This window comes from Hydra vulgaris, chromosome 11, assembly GCF_038396675.1.
Source record: "Hydra vulgaris chromosome 11, alternate assembly HydraT2T_AEP".
In the NCBI taxonomy this organism is placed as follows: Eukaryota; Metazoa; Cnidaria; class Hydrozoa; order Anthoathecata; family Hydridae; genus Hydra; species Hydra vulgaris.
In genome coordinates, this window is record NC_088930.1 from 9,639,699 (window position 1) to 9,653,744 (window position 14,046).

General features: G+C 28.6%; 1 protein-coding gene across 1 annotated transcript in view; it reads right to left on the reverse strand.

The window, feature by feature from the left end:
* The window catches only part of LOC105843311 (uncharacterized), a 47,886-nt gene extending 34,258 nt beyond the window's left edge, over nucleotides 1-13,628 (reverse strand). The window contains exons 1-2 of the mRNA XM_065809677.1: nucleotides 13,434-13,628; nucleotides 13,096-13,192 (exon numbers count right to left, since the gene is read on the reverse strand). Of these exons, the coding sequence (XP_065665749.1) occupies nucleotides 13,096-13,192; nucleotides 13,434-13,559 (223 nt within the window). The 5' untranslated portion in view covers nucleotides 13,560-13,628. The remainder of the gene's footprint in view (nucleotides 1-13,095; nucleotides 13,193-13,433) is intronic.
* Between the last annotated feature and the right edge of the window lie 418 nt (nucleotides 13,629-14,046).

Consider the following 14,046-nt stretch of genomic DNA (forward strand, 5'->3'; position numbering starts at 1 on the left):
GACAACATTCCTGTCACAGTCTTACAAAATTGTTTTCCAAAACTCTCTTTAATTTTCTCTAAACTATTTAATAAGTGCTTGACTGAGTCTTGTTTTCCTGCCTGCTGGAAAATGGCATCTGCAGCTCCAATTTTCAAATACTCCGGTTTACACTATGACCCCTCTAATTATCGTCCAATCAGTCTTCTTTCTGTTTTTTGCCAGGTCTTTAAGTCATTGATAAACAAATTTCTCACATACCATCTTGAGTCAAATAACTTACTGTCAGACAATCAATACAGTTTTCGATCCGCTGTGACTGAAAGATTTTATTGTGCATTAGATGGAGACGGAGAGGCTAGGGCTATTGCTCTTAACATATCTAACTTATCTATGGCTTTCGACAAAGTTTGGCATGTTGGTCTTCTCCATAAGCTTGTTTCATATGGTGTATCATGGAAAGCTTTTGAGATTATCAAATTGTTTCTTTCTAACGGCTTTATTAAAGTCCTCCTCGAAAGCAAGCACTCTTTATTTCCAGGAACTTCTGGGGTACCTCAAGGCTCTATCCTTGGTTCTATTTTATTTCTTATCTACATTAATGATCCTCCCGACAACCTTACCTCAAAAGTAACTCTTTTTGCTGATGACTCAACTTTATACTCCTGTCTTGATAAAAAGGCTTCTCTTTTCAATCGCTTAGAACAGGCAGCTGATCTTGAGTCTAATCTTACTTCTGTAACAGATTGGGGCTCACAGTGGCTTGTAAATTTTAACTCCAACAAAACTCTGTTATTTACTGCAAACAACTATCGCAGTACTGTCAACATTCCTATATTAATAAATGCCAACCTTCTCACTGAGTCCTCTTCTTTACATCTTCTTGAATTATCATTTACTATTGACCTTTCATGGAAACCATATATACAATTGATTTCTAAATTAGTACCTGCTAAGGTTGCTTCTCTTTATCGTGCTCACCATTTTCTCTCTCCTGATTTCATTCTCTATCTCTACAAATCTTTTATTCGTCCTTGTATGGAATGCTGTTGTCATATTTGAGCTGGTTTTTTTAATGATGCTCTTTCTCTTCTAGACAAGGTCCAAAAATGCATTGTAAATGTAGTTGGACCCGGTCTATATGTTAAACTTGAGCCTCTTTCCCATCATCGCAAAGTTGCATCTCTTTCTCTTTTCTACAAATACTATCATCGTCGTTGCTAAAGGAGCTATCATTTCTAGTTCCATCAACTAAAACTTATTCTCGCTTGCCTCGTCATTCATCAAAGTTTCATTCTTTTACCGTATCTGTCCCTGCATGCTCCAAAAACTTTTATCCGTCTAGTTTTTTTCCCCGCACTTTTTTTTTTCTAGTAACTCCCAACTTAATAGTGGTTGCAGCCTAGTTGGGAGTGAGTCAGAATAAAAAAACAAAACAAAACAAAAAACTTGAGATTCAAAACACAGTTTTTAATTGTTTTTTTGTTTCCAGGTTCTAATCGCAGCAACTTTTTTCAAAGCATTTTCATTTTATATTAGCTTTTTATGTCTGAAAAAGTTATTTTCTTTAAACATCAGAAAAGCAGCTGCAACTTTTTTATCCTTCCTCCTAGCTTACACAAGGGTATAAACTATGGGTGCAAATAAAAACAAAAAAATTGATCGTTTTGGGAATTTAGTCAATATGCGCTCAATTAACCGATCTATGCGATCTATAAATAGCACTGTGAAATGTATAGATTGGTTTTCAAATACAAAACTGAGGATTGTGGAATAATTTGCTTATTGCGCATCAGTCGATAGATCAATGGCTTCGGCAATTAATTTGTTATAGAATAGTTAATTAATAAATACGAGTTTTAATTGTTATATATGAAAAGTAAATTAAATTAAAAAAAATTAAATAAATTAAAAAAGAAAAGTAAACTAAATTAAAAGCAAAGTAAACTAAACTTAAAAAAATTGCCAATAAATTTTCTAAACTTTATTTTTTAAATTGTTTTAAAAAGTAATAAATAAAAAAATAAAAAATAATTAAACGAAAAGCACAATATATTACGCTAACTTAAACAATTTTTTTTTGTAAAATACGAATTTATATAAATTTTTTTTATTTTCCAGCAATTCAATAATTTTTTGCTGAATAAATTCCATTTAGTTCCGCAGAAAAAATACTTTCTGGAGAATTCTAATATTTTCTAAAATTAAAAAAAATTATATTTCATAGAATATGTATGTTACATAAAAATAAAAACATTTACATGATATAGAGGATGCTTTTTCATTTGTTTAAATCTTATATTTTAACACGTTTCATAAAGATAAATACATTCACATGATTATATATGATAACTAAAGGGTGTTTTTTTTAGAGGTATCGAACTTTAAATTGCAATAAAACAACGATGGATTATTCGATTGACAAGAATTTTTTTTTATTAGAGAGATAATCTTGTGGCAAAATGGTCTTCCAAATGGTCAAGCGTTTGTGGCTTATCCGCATAGACCAATGACTTTACATAGCCCCACAGAAAGTAGTCTAGCGGTGTTAAATCACAAGATCTTGGAGGCCAATTCACAGGTCCAAAACGTGAAATTAGGTGGTCACCAAACGTGTCTTCCAATAAATCGATTGTGGCACGAGCTGTGTGACATGTTGCGCCGTCTTGTTGAAACCACAGCTCCTGGACTTTATGGTTGTTCAATTCAGGAATGAAATAGTTTGTAATCATGGCTCTATACCTATCACCATTGACTGTAACGTTCTGGCCATCATCATTTTTGAAGTACGGACCAATGATTCCACCAGCCCATAAAGCGCACCAAACAGTCATTTTTTCTGGATGTAACGGTGTTTTGACATACACTTGAGGATTATCTTCACTCCAAATGCGGCAGTTTTGTTTGTTGACGTAACCATTCAACCAGAAGTGCGCTTCATCGCTAAAGAAAATTCGCTTATGAAAATCGGGAACAACGGCAATCTCGTTTTGGGCCCATTCGACGAATCTACGCCTTGCTTGATGATCGTTTGGCTTCAATTCTTGCACGAGTTGGATTTCGTAAGCACGCATACCAAGATCCTTCCGCAAAATCTTCCATACAGTGGATGGACACAGATCCAATTCCTGTGCTCGATGGCGGATAGACTCATTCGGGTCTTCCGCAATGCTACGCTCTACAGTAGCAATAGCTTCTTCTGTACGCACCGTACGGCGTCTCTGGGGATGCGAGTTATCAATAAGAGTAAACGTGGTGCGAAAACGTTCCATGGTCGAATTAACTGCTCTGATATAATACAATATTCAACTGAACACGCAATCCAAGATCTAGTTAATAAAATAAGCGATTCTTTTGATAAAAAACAATTTGTTCTTAACATCTTTATAGATCTGTCAAAAACGATTAATACTGTAAATCATGATATCTTATATAAAAAGATGAAAAGCAATGAGATAAAAAACTAGAAGTATCGGTATCGGTATCAAGTATTGGCTGTGTCACTGTTTTTGTTGGGTATCAGTATCGGTATCGGTGAAATAACACCGATACTTTAAAAATAATGTAACATCAAATTAAATAATTAAGTACATTTCTAAGAAGACAACATATAATCTTTTATTAAAATGAAATATTGATGCAATATATTATTAACATGTTTTATAAATTACATGATACCCATGATCAAAAATCAATCAGTTATTTATTTATGTTATCTTTTTTTAACATGTATATTAAAAATATGAGAAAAAAATTAATATTTGACAATACAAAGGATACAATAACTGAGAACATAGTTATACTATAAAAAAATTACAACCCAAACTATTCATAACAGGTTAATTCATTACTTCTCGATTATAATGAAAAATGCACTTTTTATTATTATAATAAAATGCTCATTACCTGTTTAATTTCTGACTTGATTAATTTATTTTTTTATAAATGCATTTTGCATCAATCATTACACCAATGAGGGATCAACTCTTGAAAAATAGTTTTATATAATTTAATACATAAAAAACTCTTTTTCAATAAATATTTAATAATAACTTTTATTATAAATTTTTATTAATTTAAAATCAAACAATTATTTTAAATTGTTGTTATTAAACACAATTAAAATAACTTAAAGTAAGTTTTCAAACTTCTTTATGTTAAACTTATTTATTTCAAAGTTTTTTTACTTCATTCAAATTTATTATGAATTTTGTTTTGTTATAATTTTGTAAGATATATTTTTAAATTAATCATTTTATTTTCACTTTCAGCTATTAAATCAATAATAGTTATTAAATTAATAAGGTCATCGAAAAATAAAAGTATTGTATGGAAGTTTTTCTTAAAAAATTCATGTGGCTTTATTGTTGGGTGAAATGATGGTAATACTGTATTGGTAAAATATTTGCGGCTGGGAATAACATAATTTGGTTTTAATTTTTTCATAAACCTGTTGAAACCTAAATCTTAAACTATAGATAATGGCTGATTATCCAATGCAATCAAAAAGTTAAATGCAGGCTATGTGATAAGATGATTTCTTGAGGAGGGAAAACTGGAGGAGAGAACACCTCCGACATGATTAAACATCTTAAAGCAATACATAGAGAAAAAATTAATAGAAGAACTGCTCAAAGAGGAAGAGGAGATTAAGAAACAATCACAGAGAAAGAAAAGGAACTCTGTTAACACATATTTTAATTTTTTTGCTAACAAGCAAGAAAGTTAAAATATGTGACAACGCTTCAGCAAGCTCTATTACAGGTGAATACTTGTTAATGAGTGTCTATGCTTTCCAATGTCCGTACTAACATTTTTTGCGTTTTTTGTTTACACATATATGTGAAGTACAATTATCTCAGAAAACATTTCAAGAAACTTTAGAATTGAATAAAATTTGAGGTATAAACAGTACTTATAAATAGTGCATCACTAGAGATTCAAAACTTAATTACAGAGATGCTTGCATTGGATAATCAGCCATTATCTATAAATGGAGATTTAGGTTTCAACAGGTTGATGAAAAAATTAAAACCAAATTATATTATTCCCAGCCGCATATATTTTATCAATACAGTATTACCATCAATTCACTCAACAATAATGGATAAGATGAAATTTACATTACACAATGCTGAATTCATAAGCTTTACTACTGATATATGGACCAGTAATTCAAATGAAAGCTTCATAAGCCTGGCAGGTTACTGTTTAGACAATACATTTAATCAGAAAACTGTTGTACTCAGAGTATCTCCATTTTCTGAGAGGCATACAACAGCAAATATTGCTGAATTGATTGAAAGAAAATCTCTAACCATATATGCACTTGAAAATGGTAACCTTTCTTCATTAAGTGCAAACAAATGGATGATTATTGGACAATTTTGTGTTTTGCTAAAAAATGTCCAAATAACAACAGTTTGCTTGAGTGAAATAAATTGTATTGTCTCAGATATTATACCACAGATACAGTTTTTGAAACGTTTCATTAATAAAGCTTCAATTGATGACAAGTTCATTGGCCTGGAGAGTATGCTAACTGATTTAACTAATTCAATGGAGTATAGATTCAAACAATATACTGATAAATGTAACACCATCTTGTCAACATTTCTTAATCCCAGATTCAAATTAAAAATGTTCAAAAATGAAAACACCTTCTCAGCTGCTAAAACAAGTACTGAGAACATAACCATACAACTTATTAAAGCCCATGAAAATATAAAAAACATCAAAGTTACTGAAAATGATCAGTCTGCAGCTTGTGACATTGAAATTATTGACTCAGAATATGCAAATAATGGTACAGTACTAATTGAATACAAAGATATAGTAGAAATGGACAATTGCTTTGAAGAACTTGTAGGATTTAATTCTAAACAAATTGGTCAACCACAAATTTCAATTTAAAATGAAACTTTATTAAACGAAATTCAACTCTACTCAAATGAGGACCTTATGGACAAAGGATGCAATCCTTCGTTGTGATGGAAATCACAGAAAATCAAAATGCCACTATTAGCAAAGCTTGCTTTAAAGTATTTAAGCTGCCCACCCTCTTCTGTGGAGAGTGAAAGACTTTTTAGTATTGGTGGAAATGTATATACTACAAAGAGAAAAAGCTTAACAGGAGCTCATGGTGAAATGTTAATGTTTCTAACTATAATATGAGAAATTAAAAATATTCGATTTTGTCTCGTTAACCTATTTTTTGAATATACAAATTTTAAAATTAAAAAATATTCCATGTTTTTGTCTTTGAGAGAACCGGTTGAAGTATCGGTGTCAGTACCGGTATCGGTATCAGTATCGGAAAATAACTCAGTATCGGTATTGGTATCGGTTAAAATTTTGGTTTTGACACAGCTCTATAAAAAACAAAACTCTTGACTGGTTTAAAAACTATCTAAGCAACAGCTATTGCCTTTAATAACACACTGTTGCCTAGGCAACAATGTCTTATTTCAGATAACTTTAAGCACTTAAAACTACTAAGAATGCGGTGTCCCCCAAGGTTCTATTCTTGGACCCCTTCTGTTTCTTCTATATACTAACAACTTTACAAAAGCCTCGAAAAAACTTGATGTAATTACAGTCAAGGCCAAAAAAGTAGAGACGACATTAAAAACTTTTTATAGTTTTGTGTTATTCTTTTATTATTTTACCCATTTTAGACCTTGGTAAATTAATAATTATTATGAGTAAGTCACCGGCATACTGTTTCTAAGGAGAATAAACATTTTTACTTTTTATCATTTTTTGTGTTAGTGACTTATTGTATAATCTATTGAACTCTATTCTAGTCAGTATTATTGTTTATTAGTTTATTTACATTTAAATGGCTAAAACGAAAGATATTACTCTAATAAAAACATCTGTTGTTATTATAATATACAAATGATGACATGTCATATCAGAATATTGCTGAGAAAATATTTTTACTTTTTATCATTTTTTGTGTTAGTGACTTATTGTATAATCTATCGAACTCTATTCTAGTCAGTATTATTGTTTATTAGTTTATTTACATTTAAATGGCTAAAACGAAAGATATTACTCTAATAAAAACATCTGTTGTTATTATAATATACAAATGATGACATGTCATATCAGAATATTGCTGAGAAAATGGATATTTACAAATCTACAGTGAGTTGTATTGTAAAAATGTTCAGAGAAAAGAGTAGTAGCAACCACAGAAGAGGCTCAGGAAGACATTAGAAGACCAGCCGACGCGATGACAACGCCATTAAACGTGCAATAGTTACCAATCCATTTGCTGTATCATTCAAAATTGCAGCATCACTACCTGTTACGTTTAGTGCTTTTTCATTTTTGAAAAAAGTACTCGTTTCTTCCTCTGGACATCATTTTTTTTTGCTTCATGGTTTGGGGATGTGTGTCTGCTGCTGGCCGTGGCAGCACACATTTCATTCCAAAAGGAAAAAATGTAAATGCAGCCAAGTACAAGGCAATCTTGGAAAACAAGCTGAAACCCATCATGGACATACAGAAGTGTAATACGTTCCAGCAGGACACGGCTCCGTGTCATACCGCAAAATGCATAACCATATGGCTTAAGATAAATAAAATAAAGCTTCTAGACTGGCCTGGAAAATCTCCTGACTTAAATCCAATTGAAAATCTTTGGTGTATCATGAAGAGAAAAGTGACAATCCATGCTCCATCAAATATGCAGGATCTGATGCTTTGGCTGAAACGAGATTGGTGCACTGAAATTACCGTTGAATTGTTTAAAAAACAAGTAGACTCCATGCCAAAGAGATTAAAACTGGTGTTTAAACATAAGGGTGCTGCCACAAAGTATTAAATTGTTTGTTTTTTGTCCATCAACGTTTTTATTAGTGCTGTATGTCAATTTTTAATAAAATTTTTGAGCTTCTCTACTTTTTTGGCCTTGACTGTATGTTTGCCGATGACACAAATGTATTTTATTCCTTGATCTCAATCAAAGACCTTTATGAATGTATTAACAAAGAACTTGAAAAATTAAATATATGGTTGAAATTAAATAAGTTATCACTAAATACAGAAAAAAAAAATGCATATTTTTTTATTGCTAAAAACAAAAACAAAATAATATACCAACTATCCTTCCCTCACTAAACATTGAAAGAAAAGAAACAACTAAATTTCTTGGAATACTTATTGACGAAAATATATCATAGATAGCTCATATAAGTACAATAAACAGCAAAATTTTAAAAAATATTGGGATACTCTACAAAGTCTTTTTTTTTTTTTTTTTAGTTATTTAGGTGCTTCCAGAAGTCCTTACGGTCTTATCACAGAGCACCGCGGGAGAGCATTTAACAGAAAGTTTACGCCTCCTTCCATACCAATGTCGCTTGTTGCGTTAGAGCTGGCGCCGAACCTCGGACCTCTGAGCCAGAACTCTAACCGCTGCGCCACGATTACGTCCCAACATAATCTTAAATTATTTTATTTTTCTAACATTCAAAGTTATTTCACGGCTGGAACAAGAATTGTACTTTTGTAATTTTTTACATTTAAGATTGAAAGTGAAAACTGTCTACGTTACATATATTTATAACCTGTAATATATATATATATATATATATATATATATATATATATATATATATATATATATATATATATATATATATATATATATATATATATATATATATATATATATATATATATATATATATATATATATATATATATAATATATATATATATATATATATAATATATATATATATATATATATATATATATATATATATATATGTATATATATATATATATTTATATATATATATTAGTAAAAAACACTTATCTAACTTTTTTCTTCAACTTGAAGTTTCACCATTGCTGGATCATCAGGAAGAGTTTATTATTGCTCTGTTCTTTAAAAACATTGAGCGCTCTATTTGTAAAATACACTAACATAATTTACATATAAATATATATATATATATATATATATATAAATATATATATATATATATATATATATATATATATATATATATATAAACTTTATTTAGGTGTCCTAAGAAGTCCTTACGGTCTTATCACAGAGCACCGAGGATGAGCATTTAATTGGAAGTTCAAGCCTCCTTCCTAACCGATGTCGCAAAACAAAGGATCCGTGGTTTGAACCACGGATCCTTTGTTTCCGATACAAGGGCCACTGCGCCACGGCTGCTATTTATATAACCTATTTCATTAATTTGATTCTTGTTTCATTTAAATCTAATATGCTGTTTTTTTTTGTTTCTTATAATTGTACTTAATGAAAGTTTTAACCTGCATAATTTTTATATTTAAAATTATTTCTTTATTTTCCATTTTTCTATTTAAAAATTTTCATTTTTAAATAGAAAAATAGAAAATAAAGTTATAAAATGGTTAATAGAAAATAGGTTAAAAATTAAATATTTACTATATTAGGCATCCTATAATTTTTAATTATTGAAAATTTAAATAATATTTAAAATAAGACTATTCTCAGAGACAGGTAACATTTTTGATGAAAAAAGAGCTAAAAATTATGACCATATAAAATTTGTAACCCTATCAAACTGAGTGGGGTTTAAACTTGATATGGTCATTAGTTTTTAAATGCTGAGAGATGAAACTAAAATTTAAACTGCATAATATTTATATTTAAAATTTTAACTATGAAACTTAAAATTTATCAATGAATGTAAGTCTAGTTGAGAATAGCACAAAAAATATTTTATCAACTTGTTGCCCCTTAAGTTTGGGGTAGGTGGGGGAAATGGGGGGGGGGGGGGAGGGGTAGGCGGATGAAACCAACGAGTTTTTTGTACTTAGCCTCCGATCATCACAATTTTTCGCAAAGCCTCATTATTTGACATAAGTATAAACATACAAATGTTTGGAGTTGGCTCTTTGTCTAGTAGTAAGCTATCTCAAACACCAAAAAATCCTGAATCCGTCACTTCAGTAATTTACTGCAAATAAAATTATACTGTGTTTGTTAAGAACTTTGTATTTATTACCTAGGTTTACCTTTAGTTCTTCATTTCCCGGTAGGACAATGATATTTTAATTTAATTTACACACAATCCAAGTTACATGACTGAAAAAAAAAAAAAATTTATTACGGCATTCCGGCCTGAAATAATGTAATTCCGGCCGGAACCCGAATGACCTAAAAATCACAAATTCCGGCTGGAATTTTGGTTTTTAGTACAACTCTACAAAAACCTTGAATGGACTAAATGTTTACCAAATCAACATCTACCAAAATGTTCTATTAAGGCTTAAATCAGGCTGCAAACTTGGACTAGTCCCATCATATTTTTTAGATTTTTTTCAATTTAACACTAACAGATGTTATATATATACAGCCAGGTGTATATATATAACAAGAGCAACAGGCAACTTCACATTGTCTAAAAATACAACAAAGTTCTCACGATTTTCAATTTCCATCCGGGGTCCGTACCTATATAACAAAATAATATCCAAAAATATAAACCTTAAAGTATTAAAAAATTCCGCCTTGAAAAATATTTTAAAACACCTCATATTAAATATCAACAGTTATATTGAACTGTATTAAACTTAACAACAAAATTTATACTAAAATATTTATGTGTATCACTGACTGTAAATTATTTAACCACTTTTGACTATATATAAAAATGGATTAGACTCGAATCAACCATAATAAAATTTATTAATCATATTACTCTCTTAATATAAATATATATATATATATATATATATATATATATATATATATATATATATATATATATAAATATATATATATATATATATATAAAACTTTTTTTTTATTTTATTACAAGTATATAATCATTTTTTTGCAACTAAGGCTGCCTTCATTTTTTTTTTGCAACTGCAGATAATGTAAGCGTTTTAGCAATTATTAATTACTACTTTGTATAATTACGCTAATATAATATGATATTTATAAATCACGATTTTATAAAAATGAGGACGGCGATGAGACAGAACTATGTCTTCTTCTTGCTCCAGCCATTACTTATTTTGTAGTATATATATAAAAACTATTTTTATTGTAGAAGGCGAAATAAACATATTAAAAAAAAAAAAAAAAAACATTTATCCGTTGCATTATATTATGTATATAATTGTAACGAAACTAAGTGTAAATTTATCGAAATTGTGAAAATAAAAGAAAAAAAGACGAGGATGATGACAACAATAATGATCATCATCTCCATGATGATGGTAATAATGATTACGATGATCATGTTGATCGTAATGATGTTTATAAATGCGTATATATACAAAATATAACATGAATTTTGAATAAAAAAAATATACTTTAGGATCTATATACTTTAGAAGGTATAAGTGCTTAAGCAGCCCCGGCCACAAACCCGATCCCGGCTATATTTAATCAAACCTGGCCCCGGTCAAATATTAACCCCGGTAGCTTACTATTGGGTACTCTGATATACACTAACATAACTTATATATATATGTATATATATATATATATATATATATATATATAAATATATATATATATATATATATATATATATATATATATATATATATATATATATATATATATATATATATATATATATATATATATATATATATATATATATATATATATATATACACACACACACAGACAAACACACACACACACAATTTATATAATTATAAACAATATTATAGTACAGTAGTATTCAAGTACTAAGAAACTTTTAGATATTTTTAATTAGTTGATCCCACTGATTGCCCAGTGAAATTTAAGGAATGCGCAGTGTGATTTTAGGGTTCCGCTATTTGATTGATCGCGCATAAGACCTCTAATAAATTAACAGAGAGTTAAAGTTTTTTTGTCAACTCATGTTTTTAAGTTAGAAAAGTGAAACAGTAAAAGCAATGAGAGAATGTTGAGAGCAACAATTGTAAAAACTCCTAATGAAAAATAGGGTAAACCAAACTACTTCAGGCCAATTTGCGTTTATAACTTAAAAATATAAATTTTCATCGCGTAATATAATTAAATAAATTTAGTTTTAAATTGATTACTTAACGTTGAATATAATTATATAACGTTTTTAACAAAATTAAAGTTAACATGCGTTTAGGCGTCAATGTTTAAGATGCAAGTTAAGAGACCTATTTCTGGCCGTTTAAACTTAATTCTGAGTGTATAAAGAAATTCATATATATATATATATATATATATATATATATATATATATATCAACTTTTTTCTCCGCGCAGCGGCATGTTCGTCAAGGTTCGAGTTTTGGAGTTATAGAGTTGAGAGAAGGTTTTATCCACTATTAAGTAGCCCCCTCACCTGTAGCGGCCTTCTCGGCCTTGAGGAGGTGAATAGCAAAAAAACAAAAATAAAATATATATATATATATATATATTTTATTATATATACATACATTTATCTTAACATATGCTACCTTTAGATTTTGAAAGTTAACTTAGGCGTCAGTATTATATTAGTAGATATATTCGTTATGACATTTATCTTAACATATGTTACCTTTAGATTTTGAAAGTTAACTTAGGCGTCAGTATTATATTAGTAGATATATTCATTATGACATTTTCGAAAGTATTACGTCATCCAACTCATTTAAAAATTAGCTATTTATTTATAAGGAAAATTCCGACGAAAAAAACATTGCGAAGTTAGATTTCCCAAAAGAATTCTCACTAACTATTTTCAAGTTTTGTGTAAGTAAAGTATTTTTAGAAACACCAAATTAAATTAAAAAAAAATGTTTTTTTGCAAACGAATTGATACCAAAATATATTTGAAAATATGTTAGTATAAATTTGAGTAGTAAGTTATACTTGTACCACATACTGATGTGATATTATAGATATAAAAAAACATTATTTAATTATAAAAAGATTAAACACTAACTACAAATTATAAACAATACATATAGTTATACAAATTATGCTTAGTTTTTTTTTTTAAATGTTGTTCCGGAGCCTGACCTGCCAGTATGGGAAATTTTCCCGTTTGCGGCACCCGAATGAATGCCACTTAATAGGCGTATTGAAGTATGAAAGTCATTGAGTGTGCAACAAATATTATTATACCTTTATCATTGATGTAGTTGAAGTTTGAGCTCAACTTTTCTTTATCGCTTATTTTAATGTTAATGTTGTTTCCCAGTAATCCTCTGCACACTTTAGTCTGAAATAGAACAATGTGAAAAAATAAATCTTACTATTGAAAACTTGTTGCTTTTATATTATTTTTGAATACGAGGAAGAAATTTATAATTTTGAGAATTAAATTTAAAATTCTAAAACATTGATTTTAAATATTATTACTCATATTGCTTTTTATTCTAATACCCAAAAATTAAAAAATGTGCGTGATAATATATATAAAAAAATAAAGTTAATTAAAACGTTTCTGAAAATCTAATTACTTTAAAGTTGCCATTAATCTGCGAAACTCCGCAGGAGTAATACGGTAAAAAACTACACAACAAGTCTGTCGTAGTTAAAATGATAACAAAGATGCCAAAAACATAATTCATTAATGCTGAAGACATTTTCGAAATCTCAAATATCTTTTTGCGTCGAATTTTAAATCTCGAATTTATTTTTACACGTTCACAAATTGCGCAACTGAAAACTTTTTGTCAATAAAAATATTTATTTGTCACGCATAATCGATTTTCTAAACAATAATGATGTTCTACATCGTTAAACAAAAAAAATGCTAAGAGACTTAAAAAGCTAAGTCTATCCAATCAATTTAATTTTCTCAGCGTAAATAATTCTAATAAAAATCTCTCAAGTGTAAGACATTAAACATTTAAATAATTAACTAAATGAATTTTATATATATATATATATATATATATATATATATATATATATATATATATATATATATATATATATGTATATATATATATATATATGTATATATATATATATATATATATATATATATATATATATATATATATATATATATATATATATATATATATATATATATATCATGGCCGACGGCAGTGGTTTCGAAGTGGA